At 40.0% G+C, this 13,532-nt stretch overlaps 2 protein-coding genes across 2 annotated transcripts; both read right to left on the bottom strand.

The window, feature by feature from the left end:
- Window positions 1–2,446: 2,446 nt before the first annotated feature.
- LOC149223847 (uncharacterized) lies at window positions 2,447–4,419 on the bottom strand. The gene is made up of 4 exons (XM_089388016.1): window positions 4,168–4,419; window positions 2,998–4,059; window positions 2,876–2,911; window positions 2,447–2,749 (listed from the first exon to the last, which is right to left on the bottom strand). The coding sequence occupies exons 1-4, from the start codon at window positions 4,417–4,419 to the stop codon at window positions 2,447–2,449; spliced, it is 1,653 nt and encodes a 550-aa protein (XP_089244142.1).
- A 708-nt stretch (window positions 4,420–5,127) lies between these two features.
- On the bottom strand, window positions 5,128–6,078 carry LOC149223848 (uncharacterized). The gene has a single exon (XM_089388017.1). It carries the CDS (start codon window positions 6,076–6,078, stop codon window positions 5,128–5,130), a length of 951 nt encoding a protein of 316 aa, XP_089244143.1.
- Between the last annotated feature and the right edge of the window lie 7,454 nt (window positions 6,079–13,532).

Raw genomic sequence — 13,532 nt, forward strand, 5'->3', positions numbered from 1 at the left:
TTGACCCTGGATTCACATTCTTCTGCTCCAGAACCCATTTCATTTCCTGCATCATTTGTTCCATTTTTCCCAGCATCAGATTATTGCTCGCTGCCTGAATCTGGATGGCCGCTATTTCTTTCAGGAATATGGACTTTAAATTTTCCAGTTCTTCCATTGTCTGGCTCCTTAGCTGCTCCTCTCTCTACTTTCTTTCCTCCTCTTCTTCCTCCCGGACTGCCTGGTTCATTTCCATGGCTCGAGCTACCACGTGCTTCATAATCCAATAATGTTGGATCGACTTATTAAACAGTGAGTTGCGGCTCCTGGTATTTCCTGGGTCTGGAACCAGATCCTCCCATTCCCCCCGGGGAATCTCCTTGTTCGCGCTTATGGATCTCAGCTCCCGTTCCCACCCATTTATTTGTTCTCAAATTTCAGGGGAATTCCCGGCCATATATGCATTGACCATGTACATTCTTTTTTCTGACTCTGGTTGCCTTCCTCTCCGCTTCGGGTTGCTGCTCGATCCTTCTTCCCAGGTCCGAACCTATTTCTCTTTCTTCGGAGCCATCTTGCTGTTATCCTGGAACCTTTTTTTGATTATGTCTTGCCTACCTATCAAGACACCAGACCACAAGTCAGTACCTCTGATGCAAAATTCTGCTTCAACCCACTCACTTACCCCCCCTGTCTTAGATTTATGTTCCCGCTTGTTCTTCTGGCACGAGGTCCCGGACCACTCCTCGACCTGCCCTGCAAGTCGGCCCTTTACCCTCGCACCCCTCTCTACTTCTCTGGAATTCCCTCGCTGTCCCTCTTGGTGGCTATCTATGGACGACGCCATCATACCTCCTCTCCCCGATTGAAGGGGTGAACTACTTTCCCACCGATAAACCGGTGGAATTCTGCTCTTAGCCTTCCGGGATTTTCCAGGATAGCAGACATGGGTATGGTTCCTGCGGCCAGCAGGGAACCCGTCTTTTCTCGGCTTAGCGACCCTCCCCACCCACCAGTCATTCCTGGACTTGGGTTTTACCCTCCTCCGAGGTCCGTTTTTCTCTCTGCCTGGGACATCATCTTCTCTGATGGGGTAAAGATTTTTCTTCCCATTTCCGGGATAGCCTCCTCCCTTCCTACTACTGGCTCTCGACTTCCTTTTCCTGGACATCTCTGAGAAATAACAGAAGTATCTACCTCTAACTATCTTTAGAGCTGAAAGAGAGGGGAGTGAATATACATACCACCTTTCCTCGCTGGTACCAGAGCTATGGGTTGGTCGCTGCACCTTGCTGCCACCTTTCGTCTTTCTTCCTTGCTTCGTGCTATGCTGCATGAAAACTCTTGCTGCCACCTCAAGCCCTTGATTGTATAATCCCCTTTGTCCTTCCGTCCTTACCTCCACCTGTCCATTGGATTTCCTTGCTCTCATCCCCGCATCCCTACCTCGGGATTTGCCGCTACCTGTCTGACCTCCTTTACTCGTCATGACTACTACATTCTCCCGGCTGCTCCTGCCGTACCCTTTCTGTACCACTGATGCCACTTGTCGTCCCTACGCGGCCTCTTATCCCAACTCCCCACACTCCCTCCAATTCATTTCTTAATGACGCCTCGATTCTCTCTTCTTCCCCGTCAAGTGACCCTATCCTTCCCTGCCCCGTCAGCTGCCCTGCTCCGTCACTTATACCACCCCTGTCCTTTCTCACGATTATACTGTCCATCCCCACCCGCTGTAATCTTTCCCTGCATCTGCCACGTACTAGCTTTTCCTGGCCGTTTACCTCGGAATTGCCATGGCCACCCTTATCGACATCGAGAAGTTGCTGTAATTGTTCGCGCTCCTCCGGGAGCAGCAGCTCCATTCCTTCGTTGTCTATCAACTTTCCCCTGTTCCGACTGCCCCAGTTCGCTAACCAGTCTGCTGGGTGATTTCCTGAGCGTCTTACATGGGTGGGGATCAGATAATCTATTTTGGTAAGTAGCTTCCCAATTTCACCGATGAGCCACGCTGTTCTCCAACTCTTACTTATTTTTTCCACTGGTTTTTTCTGTTGCAGTTGCCTTACCATATCCACCACCAATTTTGAGTCACCTTCAATTTGGAGACTCTTGACCTTTACCTGAATCGCAATTTCAAGGCCGCGCTTCAGCACGTGCAGTTCCACTTCGTTATTAGTCGCCTCCCCGCAGTCCATCGCAAAGATTCTCAAGGTTTCTCCTCTGTCATTCCTGAAGACCCCCCCCCCCCCCCCCCCCCCCGATACTTGCTTCTTCCAGATTGTTTTTGGTGGCCCCATCGAAATTTAGTTATGCAAATCCCTGTGGGGGTGCCCCCCCCCCCCCGATACCTGCTTCTTCCAGATTGTTTTTGGCCGCCCCATCGAAATTTAGTTTTGCAAATCCCTGTGGGGGGTGCCTGTACTGTTTGATTTCTGCCACCTCTCTGACTTGGTATTTTCTTCGGTCACTGCATATCATACTCTGGGTTATTTCTAGCCTCTACAAAATCTTTGCCTCTGTTAGTGAAGCCTTCCAGTCCTCTTCCTTCCAACGTTTCGTTAAAATTGTTTCTCTCGTGTTCCTGATTATTTGATCCCATATGTCTGCCGGGGTGCGGTTTTCTTCTTTGAAGATCACACTGTTCCGTGCCTTCCAGATGTTCCAGAGCAGGAACCCAACGGATAGCAGCCAAGCACGATTTACCACCGGGTTTTGGTAAGGTTTCCTCGGCCAGTTTTCTAAGGTATTGATGATGTTTTGGTAATTTCTGTGACGTCGCTCAAACATCTTGTAATGTCTGTCCCACAAGGTGTTGCTGACAGTGCATCTGTTCATCAAGTGTTCCATTGACTCCTCCTGTGCATTGCAGAGTGCGCATCGTGATGGTCCCTACCTCCCTTTCCTCTGAAGTTGGTCCCAGGTAAGCGCCCTGCCATGTAACATAATCCAGACAAAGAAGGAAACTTTCGGCCAATGCTTTATTTTCCATAAGTTTTTCCATTTCTTCGTCTCTGCCTGTTGATTCTGTTTAGCTTTTAAGTAATACCCTTCTGCTATAGTAAAGGTTCCTTGTATTCGGGTGCCCCATCTTAGGATGTCTTGCCCTGTTTTTCTCGCCACTTTACGGGATGCCATTTCCTTGTAGTAATCTTGCCATCTGTCAGAGTCAGGGGCCACTACCCAATCCTCCTTCTGTTTCCAATTACGCCAATATGCGCCTATACCTGGTTTCCAAAATTTTCCAACAACATCCCCGTCTGCCTGGGAGGTGAAAGCTTGGATGACTTGAAGGCCTTCCTTATGGATGAGCCTTTCGCGTTGTTGCCAGGATTCCTCCCAAAACCTGGCTTTATCTCCTGCTCTTATCTCCCAAAAGCTATATTCCCTTATCAGTTCTTTGTTACTCCTCGCCAGGTTCCAAATTGCGGAGCCTTTGACCTCTGTCTGACTTCTCATCTTGTCTTCTGGTTCCTTCGCTGCCTCATATTTCCTTTCCCAGATTGCCTTCCATAAGTCTTGGCCACCCTGTGTCCATCTCCACCAAAGCTTCGCCCCCATCACTTGGTTGAGAATGTAGGGGTCCCTCAATCCTAATCCTCCATCTTTGGTTAGCTTGCTGAGCCACTCCCAAGATAATAAGGCCCATTTTCTGGTTTTGTTGGTTCCCTGCCAAAGAAATTTCTTGAACATGGCTACTAACTTTTGACTGATGGACTTGGGGATAGCTTGGCTCGATATCTGATATATTGGAATAGCTTGCAGAACTGCTTTTAGGAGAATTAGCCGACTGGGGGCATTCAGCGACCGAAAGGTCCAATTGTCCATCTTTTTCCTGATTTTATTTATTAGGGGTACCCAGTTAGCGGCCTTGAATTGGTGCTCATTAAGCATAATACCCAGGTACTTCGTTGGAAAAGTTCCAATTCTAAATCCCATTGTGCGCGCCAGAAATATTTGGGCCGCTAGCTGAGTGTTGAAGAAAAATATTTCTGATTTCTCTTTATTAATCTCAGTCTCGGAAGCTTGAGTGAACTCAGATAAGGTTTTGACAATCTGTTGGGCCTCCTTGAGCGTGGCCTGCCCATAAATCATTACATCGTCTACAAATTGCTGGTGTGTTACGGGGAGATCATTCCCACAGATTCTCAGCCCCTTTATCTAGTCCCTGGCTACTTGTGCTTTTACCAGCCTGCTCAATCCTTCCGCTGCCAGGATGAAGAGGAACAGAGACAGGGGATCTCCCTGTCTTAGCCCTCTCGAGGGGTTGAAAGCTTCAGTGGGGGTGCCATTCAACAGGACTGACATCACTGGAGTGCTCACCATTGACAGGATCCATTTCACCCATCTCGCATCAAATCCGTGGGCTTTGAGGATGCCTTCCAGGTACACCCAACTAAGGCGGTCATAAGCCTTAGCCAGGTCTAATTTGATTAGCATGCCTAGATTTCAAGAATTTTTCAGGGAGTGGATTACTTCCTGGGCAACTATAATTCCGTCTGTTATCTGCCGTCCTTTAACAAAACCGGTTTGTTCCTGAGCTATGAGGTCAGGCAAAATTGGCTTGAGTCTATTCACCATAATTGTTGCTAAGATTTTGTACACTACATTACAGAGGGATATTGGTCTGAATCCCTGCGGTTCGTCTGATTTTCCATTCTTAGGAATCAAGGCCAAGAAGGTAGCATTCAGTCCCTGATGCATGCGTTTTGTACACCTTGATTCCTCCACTAAGTCCAACAAGTCGTCACCCATGAAACTCCAGGCTGCTTGGTAAAACTCAATGGTGAAGCCGTCAGGTCCCGGGGCCTTATTCTTCGCCATTTTGTTAACCACTTCTTCCTTTGTGATTATCCTGAGCAAGGCTAGATTTTGTTCTCTAGTTACTTTTTTAGGGATATGTTGACAAACCTTGTCGATTTCCTCCTCCCTGTTAATGTTTGGTTCTGTTAGGATCCCTTTGAAATAGTCCACCAGGAGCTGCTCCATATCTTTCTGCTGCAGCACTCTGTTTCCTTGACTATCTTTCAGTGAAAATATTTGATTGTGATGTCTGTGATTCAACATCGCTTTGTGGAAGAATTTGGAGTTCTTTTCCCCATCTTTCAACCATTGGACACGTGATTTCTGTTTCCACAAAATTTCTTCCTACTTGCATCTTTCCTCCAATTGATTGATTAACTTGCCTTCCTCCTCAGCCAACTCCTCACTTCTTCCTTCCTCGATGATTTGTTGTTGTATTCCTGCCATTCTAGTCTGTAGTTTTCCTCTCTCTTGCTGTATGTTGCCAAATTCTTCCCTGTTCCATTTCTTAATTTTGCCCTTTATGTCTTTGAGTCTGAGCTGGAACGTGTGCATTTTGTTCCGACCTTCCATTCCCATCTTGCTTTCCTGCCACCAGTTTCTTACTTTGTCTAAGAAGTCTGGATCTCTTAGCCAAAAGGATTCAAAACGAAAAGGTCTCTTTTTATTTTGATTATTCATAGCTATTTCCAGTTTGATTGGCCAATGATCCGACCCTATAGAGGGGAGGATGGAGGCTTCGTAAAAAATGTCCATACCTATTATGTACTCAGAGACTAGAAATCTATCTAATCTTGACGCTATTTGTTTGTTCCCGCCTCTTCTATTGTTCCAGGTGAATTTCCCATTTATTGTTGGTATATCTACCATCCTTAAGTCTGTTTGGACATCTCTGAATCTTTCCATCTCCGGGTCTTCCCTGCTAATGCCTCCTTTCTTCTCTTCTCTGGAGGTTATCAAGTTGAAGTCTCCTGCGATAATCCACCTTTGCTCCTGGTGCATATTTTTGAGTTTTTCCAAATGACTAAGGAAGAGGCCGCGATCTGCCAGGGTATGGGGCCCGTAGACTGCCGACACAACTACCCATTCACTTTGCCCTATGAGTCTGAATCTGCCGGTTAGGATTCTGGGCATTCCTATCCACCAGTTTGATAGGACTTTTGCTGGATTCCAAATGACTACTATCCCTCCCGCACTTCCTTTAGCGTCTATGGTTACTTGCTCATATCTTGGGTTTATTTTATTGAGAATTTCCTCCATCTTCTGGCCTGAAATTTTAGTTTCCTGAATAAGCATTATCTGTGGTTTGTCCTTCCTCAGTCTTGCTGCTAAATGTCTCTGCTTCCCTTTGTTGTTTAAGCCTCTAATATTCCATGATGTCAGAATCATTGAGGAGTTTGAGATAGGTTTTGAAACACCGCTGACAGCGGAACCACTCTCCCTGTGTTCACCAGCATTTCTCCCATTAGTTGGATAGAATCTTTAAGATTTTTCCGTCCTCGTTTTCCCCCCTTGCCTTGTCCTTGCTGATCTGTTCTGCTTTCCTTCTGGCTCTCTTGGTATTCTTCTGGCGCTGCTTTACCTTTTTCCTGTTTAGCTTTGTACTGCTGAAAGGTTTCCGCATACAACCTCTTCTGGTCTTCCGGGATAAACCTCTCGTCCAAATTCCTCCATTCATTTAGTAGTTTTCTTAGAACTTCTTCTTCTTGACTAAGATCTTCCCTGATTGTCTCCATGTCTGTCTCCATCTGTTCTGCCGGTTCTTCCTGCTCCTTGCCTTTGTCCGTGACCTCACTCGGGGCTTTCCTCTTTATGTGGGCTCTTTCACTACTTGAGCTATTGTCTGACTCTTTATCTTCTTGATTTTCCATGGTTTGGTCCTCCTCTTCTCCCTCTTCCTGTAATATTTCAAAGCTATTTGATTTCCCTGGGATTGTTTGTTTTTCCTTCTTGTCTTCCTTGGGGTTTTCTTTGGTTATTTTCCGTTTACTTTTCACCTCTTGGAATCCTTCCTGGTCTACTGGCCCTCTCTTCTGCAGGTTACTTCTCCTTTCTTCTTCTTCCATTGTAATCGGGCAATCCTTAACCAGATGTCCATGTTCATGGCATCTACGACATCTAAACGGTATATGCTCATAGTCTAAGTTTTGCTGCCAGACTTCTTCATGATACTCTAGTTCCACAGAATCTGGGATAGGGTTTGCTAAGTTCATATAGACGCATATCCTGGCATACGATGTATACCTTCCTTTCTTCGTGGTTTCTGCTATTTTCACAAAACTTCCTATTGTGTTTCCTATCCCTTCCAATATTTCCAGGTCCCAAAAGTCTATGGGTAGCCCAAATAATCGAACCCAGACTGGCGCTGCTAGAAATTTTTCCTTATCGGGGTTATAACATTCCTCCCAATACCTCATAAAAAGACCAGCATTATAATAAAAATAAGGGCCATTTTCAAACACTTTTTCCTTATCTTGCAGGTTAGAGAAGATTACTGTAAAGAAGCCCTTCGCTCCCAACTTTAGCTCAATGTGTCCTTGGGGCTGCCATTTTTGCTGAATCCACTTGGTAAGGTCTCGTTCAGACGGCCATACACCGACAAACTTGCAGATAAGGGCGTGATCTTTCATGTAACTTCTGTACCTTTCTAGTTTATTTGATGGAATCACAAACCTGGGTTTCTCCTCCGCACATGGCAGGCATCTTCCCCTTCTGCCCGCCTGCCAAGTCGCTCCCAGAACCGGGCCTGCGTTCTGTTTCTCCTTTGCCCACTGACTGTTCTGACCCTCCCCTGTCACTGTATCCCGATAGGAGGGGATCTCTCCCCTCTTGACCTCTTCTGTCATGACTGTGTCTCTCAGGTGTCTGCCTTGTCTGCTGCTGTAGCTCTCTGTTGTCTGCACCCTGGCCTTTGCTTGGTTCCTCCCCTTTGATTTTACCACATGGCCACCATTAGGTTTTTGGTTGCAGAGCTTCCTAGTCTCTTTGAACTTAGCTCATTGGAGGAATCTTGTCAACATAAATAACTTGTTGTCTATGTGAATTGTCAATTTTCACTCAAATGCGTGTACTAATATTTTTATATAATATTACAAAAAAAATTAATCTTCATTTCTAATTGATCATATGTGAAATCTTTTAAATTATTCATTTAAATTTTCCATAAATAAGTCATCATAATAACTCCACGTGGATTGATCATAACAATTCTCCCTCGTTTTTTCCGCTTATAAAATTCAACGGCCACAATTTCCTTTGCGCTTATAAAATTCAACGACCGCAATTTCCTTTTGAGACATGTTTTTTTTGACACTTCAATAATATTAATAATAAGAAGAAAAAAAGCAGCTTTGACCATAATTTGTATCTTTGCCCATAATTTATATCTTGGTAGACACGATCGGTCTTGAAGGAAAATCAAGAGCAATGTCACATCTGCTATTGGTGAAATGTTGAAATGTGTGGTTGTTGGATTAGGTGAAATGTTGGATATCATTAGTTAGGTGAAATGTTGAAATGTGTGGTTGTTGGATTAGGTGAAATGTTGGATATTATTAGTTAAGTGAAATGTTTTAAGTGTGGTTGTGATGTTTCAAAATTTTTTAAATGAAGTTAGTTGGATATAAAAAGTTAAGTTGATGATTTCAATTCTTCTTTTTTACTAACGAGAATTTTTTTAAAATTTTAAAAAATTATTAAATGAAGAAAAAGATATTTTAATTGGGTAGAAAAATCTATTTTATACATATAATAAAAAAAATAAAAATGAATATATGTGTTTGGTTTGTTTAATTAAATTTTTTATAAAATATAAATAACAAAAAATGAATATATATATTTGATTTGTTTAATTAAAAATATAATAAAACATTAATAATTTTATTCTCAGTGTTATTTTACACTTCAAAAACAATTTTCATTTCAAAAAAATTGATTAGCTTTAGCTCTTATTAAATTTATGATTAAAATGAATCTATATTAATTTATTTTAATCCAAACGAAAACAAAATTTTTTTATTAATAAAAAATCCTCAGACTAAAAAAACGAATGACAAATGGAGTAAGAAAAAATATTCGGAGGAGAATCTCTTTGAAAGAAAGACTATGCACAGTGAACTCAGACATTTTAATTTATATTTATATTTTAATTTAGTATAATATTTTACCCCAAGCAAACATTAAGACATTTCATTAAGCAAGAAAAAGGAGAAACGTTCTGGAACTCGAAGGACGTAAGACAAAGGGAATAAGACGCAATTTTTTAATTTCTCTTTGACACACACGTTTTAATTAATCAATATGAGTGGAAAACTTTATGAGATTCGAACATACACCAAAGGGAATAAGACAAATTTTTCAAATTTTTATTTTCTCTTTGACTATCAATTGCATAATGATTTCTATTAAAGAACAGTAAAACCAGAATATTTGTTAAATTTGAAGTGTATGCCTTAGCGATGACACATACATTTTAAGTTTTAATTAATCAATATTACGGAGAAATTTTATAGTAACAGATTCATAATTATGAAGATTTATTTTCATATTATTATTATAATAATTTTTAGTTTATAAAATAAATTTTGTTACAATATTATTAACTAATATTATAATTTAAAAAATTATAGGCTAAAAAATTTTAATTTATATTTTTTTAATTAAGCAACAAAAAAATAAATTAATATAATTATTTTGAAAAAGAGTTGTTTTTAGTGTGATCTTTTGGATTTTTAGGTGCCGGAATCCCACGGATAAATTTGGTGTGAAATCTTGATTTATATAATTCAAGTTGGTTTTTTCTACTGTATATAAACTTCCAAAAAATTTCACTAAAAACAACTAGATTTTAAAAATAAATCTAAATATAATTTTTATTAAAAATATTTTAAAATATTCTACACCATTGGAATATGTAGAATGTTAAAATATGTAGGTAGTGTTTTTAAGCCCTAAATTGTCATTTGGTAACCACGATGATGAACCTCATGATGGTCAAACAATTTTCAGGACTTAATTTTTCAAAGGAACAAAGGCTAGGATGTTTTTTCCATAGTCCCTCGATTCACATTTGGCTCTTGCTATGCTGAGATGAAGCTCTTCAAAGTGCTAGTGATTTGGTGAAGCATCTATGCTTAGGGTTTATTTCCCTAGTCACCACATTTTGAGGCCAATGGCCGCCTTCGTAGACGAACCAATAGATTAGTTGCAACCATTTAGTGAAATCTTTTGTGACGCAAGAGGTTGATCAAAATAAGGCGGTAGTCTTAAATTTAGACTATTGGTTACTTTATAACCAATCGGATGCGTTCAAGCGGATTTTGTATGTAGCTTACCTTATCATAAGGGTCCCACTTTTCCCCTAAAAACATCGGCCCCACGTTGACTTTCCCTTTTTAAACAGGTGCTTCACTCTACGTCATTGATCTCCTCTCTCCAGATCTAACAGTCATCACTCACCCCGATCACTAACTAGCCCATTCTTTTTTTATCGTCGATCTGTCCGATCCAACGACCATCACGTGATTTCGCGTGGATTCAAGCACGGTTTTTATCACTTCGGAGGGACGCGAAAAAGTGATTTTTCTCTCTCCTCCAGTTGCGACGTGTCGAGTGCTCACACTAATTGCACAGACTCAGAATATTACTGCTTACCACTTGAAAGGCATGCGATATACCGCTTCCCACTTTTCCAGTACAACCCATGTGCATTAAATCAAACTTTAATAAAGCGTTTAATAAATGTTTTATCGCTTAATTCCAAGATTACTCATTAACATTAAATGACTGCGATTAATGACAAACACATAAATGCTGAGATTTACAATTAAAGCGTGAAAACAGAGGAAATACCTGGTTAAGTTTCAAAACACATATACACAGATGTAAACGAGATTTTGCACCAGGATTAACACACAGTTGCACACTGAATCAATTTATTCAATATAATAGAAGTTACAGAGTCTTGGCCCTCTCAACTCAATTATAGCAATTTATTTGACCTCTGTTTCAATCTCAAAGCCCTATCTATCACTCATACTCTCGCTTCTCACTCAATTCTCAATCATCTCAGCTAATCCTCTTCCATTACATTTTCTTCTCTTTTATGAGTCAAATCCTATTCTAACTGCACTAACAACTCTATCTCTATTTTAATCAATCTAACAATAAAATCTCTATTCTTAAGCTCTATTACACACCTATGCTAACAACTTATCCCTTAGTCTAAAATAATACAATTTTCTAATTATTACAATAATGAAGTAAAGATCATTTTTGAGAGATCCAACCACTCTCCCAAAACTGACTTTTGACCACTCAGGTCAATGAAATTCAACTCATTTAGCCACAACATGTGAACAAACCATCACATTGTTGGCTAAGTCCAGATGCTCCTGCATCAGACTCCCGGGGAAGAAAATAATAATTTCTTCTCAGACTTTCAGGGTTTACTCCATACTTCTTTAACTTTGTTGTTGTCAACCAACTAGCATCCTCCACTAGCTGTCCTTTCCATTTGACTAGATATTGAAAATAAACCTGTCCTCTGGTTCTTTTGGATACTCTTTTCTCCAAAACAACTTCCACCTCCTTCTTAACTGTCTTTGGTATTTGTTCTTCCCAGTTCAAAGTTTGAACTTCATCTTTAGTAGTTCCCTTCTGTAGCTCTATCTCTGTCTCTTTGTATGGATACAAATCTGCAACATTGAAGATATGTGATATTCCAATTCCCTCTCGCAATTCAATTTCATAAGCAATAGCTGAAAACTTTCTTACAGTTCTACATGGTCCTATATTTTTCATTTTTAGTTTATTGTAGTCTTAGCAGGAAATCTTTCTTTTCTCAAATACACCATCACTAAATCTCCCACTTGGAATTATTTCTCTCTTCTTTTCATATCTACTCTCTGTTTGTATTTTCCATTGCTTTATTGCAATCTGCCTTTGACATCTTCTTGTAGTCTCTGCAAACTCTTCAACTTTTGCACTTCTTTTTCCCTGCTTACCCAAATTTATGAGCTCATACACCTCTTGGATTCATCACAAAAACAATCTGAAATGGACTCATTCCAGTACTTCGGTTTGGAGTGTCATTATAAGCAAACTCAGCCTAAGCTAGTGCTAAATCCCACTGCTTAGGATTTTGATACACTAAACTTCTCAATATGTTCCCCAAGCTTCTGTTTACCACTTCGGTCTGTCCATCTGTTTGAGGATGGTATGCTGAACTGAAATTGAGGTTAGCACCTAGTTTCTTCCAAAGAGTTCTCTAGAAATGCCCTACAAACTTTGTATCTCTATCAGACACAATACTTACAGGCAATCCATGTAATCTTACAATTTCTGAAAAAAATAGATTAGCAATATGTGTTGCATCACTAGTCTTCTTACATGCAATGAAATATGCCATCTTAGAAAATCTATCTACTGCAACATAAATGGAATCTTTCCCCCTTTGACTTTTAGGTAACCCCAAAACAAAATCCATGCTAACTGCATCCCATGGTCGGTCTGGTATTGGTAATGGTTGGTACAATCCTGTATTCTGGCTTCTCCCTTTAACATGCTAACATATACTGCACTTCTCAAAAAATCTCTTAACATCAGTCTGCATCTTTTGCCAATAGTAAAAATCATTTACTTGAGCAAAGGTTTTGTCTTGTCCAAAGTGACAAGATAATCCTCTACTGCATTTCTACTTTATTATGTTTTCCCTCATAGAACATTTGGGAATGTAGAACTTGTTGACTTTAAACAATAAACCTCCTTGGATAAGATAATATAACCACTGAATTCTGTTATGAACTATTGGATTTTGTACTGCTGTATAAATATCTTTGAAATCTGCATCATCTTTATACATTTCAACCATTTCTTCAAATCCTACAACACCAACTTTTAATTCTTGCACAATGAAATTTACCCTGCTTAAAGCATCAACAACTTTGTTCAACTTACCACTTGTGTGTTTTATCACAAAAGTAAAGCTCTGCAAAAACTCTACCCACTTGGCATGTTTCTGGTTCAATTTTGGCTGGTTGTTTATGAACTGTAATGCATGATTGTCAGAATACAATATAAACTCCTTTGGTAGCAAATAATGTCTCCATTTTTTTAAGGCTTGTACAATAGCATAAAATTCTTTATCATAAGAAGAATACTTCTTCTTAGCTTCATTTAATTTCTCACTAAATTATGCTATTGGTCTCTGTTCCTGACTCAAAACTGCTCCAATTGCAACTCCACTAGCATCTATTTCAACTTGAAATACTTTTTAAAAATAAGGTAAAGCTAAAATTGGTTTCTTTGTGATTTTCCTCTTCAGTAACTTAAAATTCTTGTTTGTTTCTTCTGTCCACTTGAATGGCTGATTAGTCTCCTTGATTGTTTCAAGAATTGGTGCACAAATTTGACTAAAACCTCTGATAAATTTCCTATAAAAACTTGTAAGACCATGAAAACTTCTTACCTCAAATATATTCCTTAAAATATGCCAGTTCCAAATTTCTTGGACTTTCTCTGGATGCATTTTCAATCCTTCTTTAGGAACTACAAATCCCAAGTAGATTAATTCTTCTTTCATGAAACAACATTTCTTCAGATTTATCAGTAGTTTCTCTCTCTGCAGAGTTCTTAAAACCAACTTAAGATGCTCTAGATGTTCTTCTTTACATCTACTAAAAACTAGAATATCATCAAGATAAACAATAACAAACTTGCCCGCATATTCCTTCAAGACTTCATTCATCAAT

The sequence above is a fragment of the Pinus tabuliformis genome, chromosome Q (genome assembly GCF_031772625.1).
Source record: "Pinus tabuliformis cultivar Carrire ecotype Pingquan chromosome Q, CPIR1, whole genome shotgun sequence".
In the NCBI taxonomy this organism is placed as follows: domain Eukaryota; kingdom Viridiplantae; phylum Streptophyta; class Pinopsida; order Pinales; family Pinaceae; genus Pinus; species Pinus tabuliformis.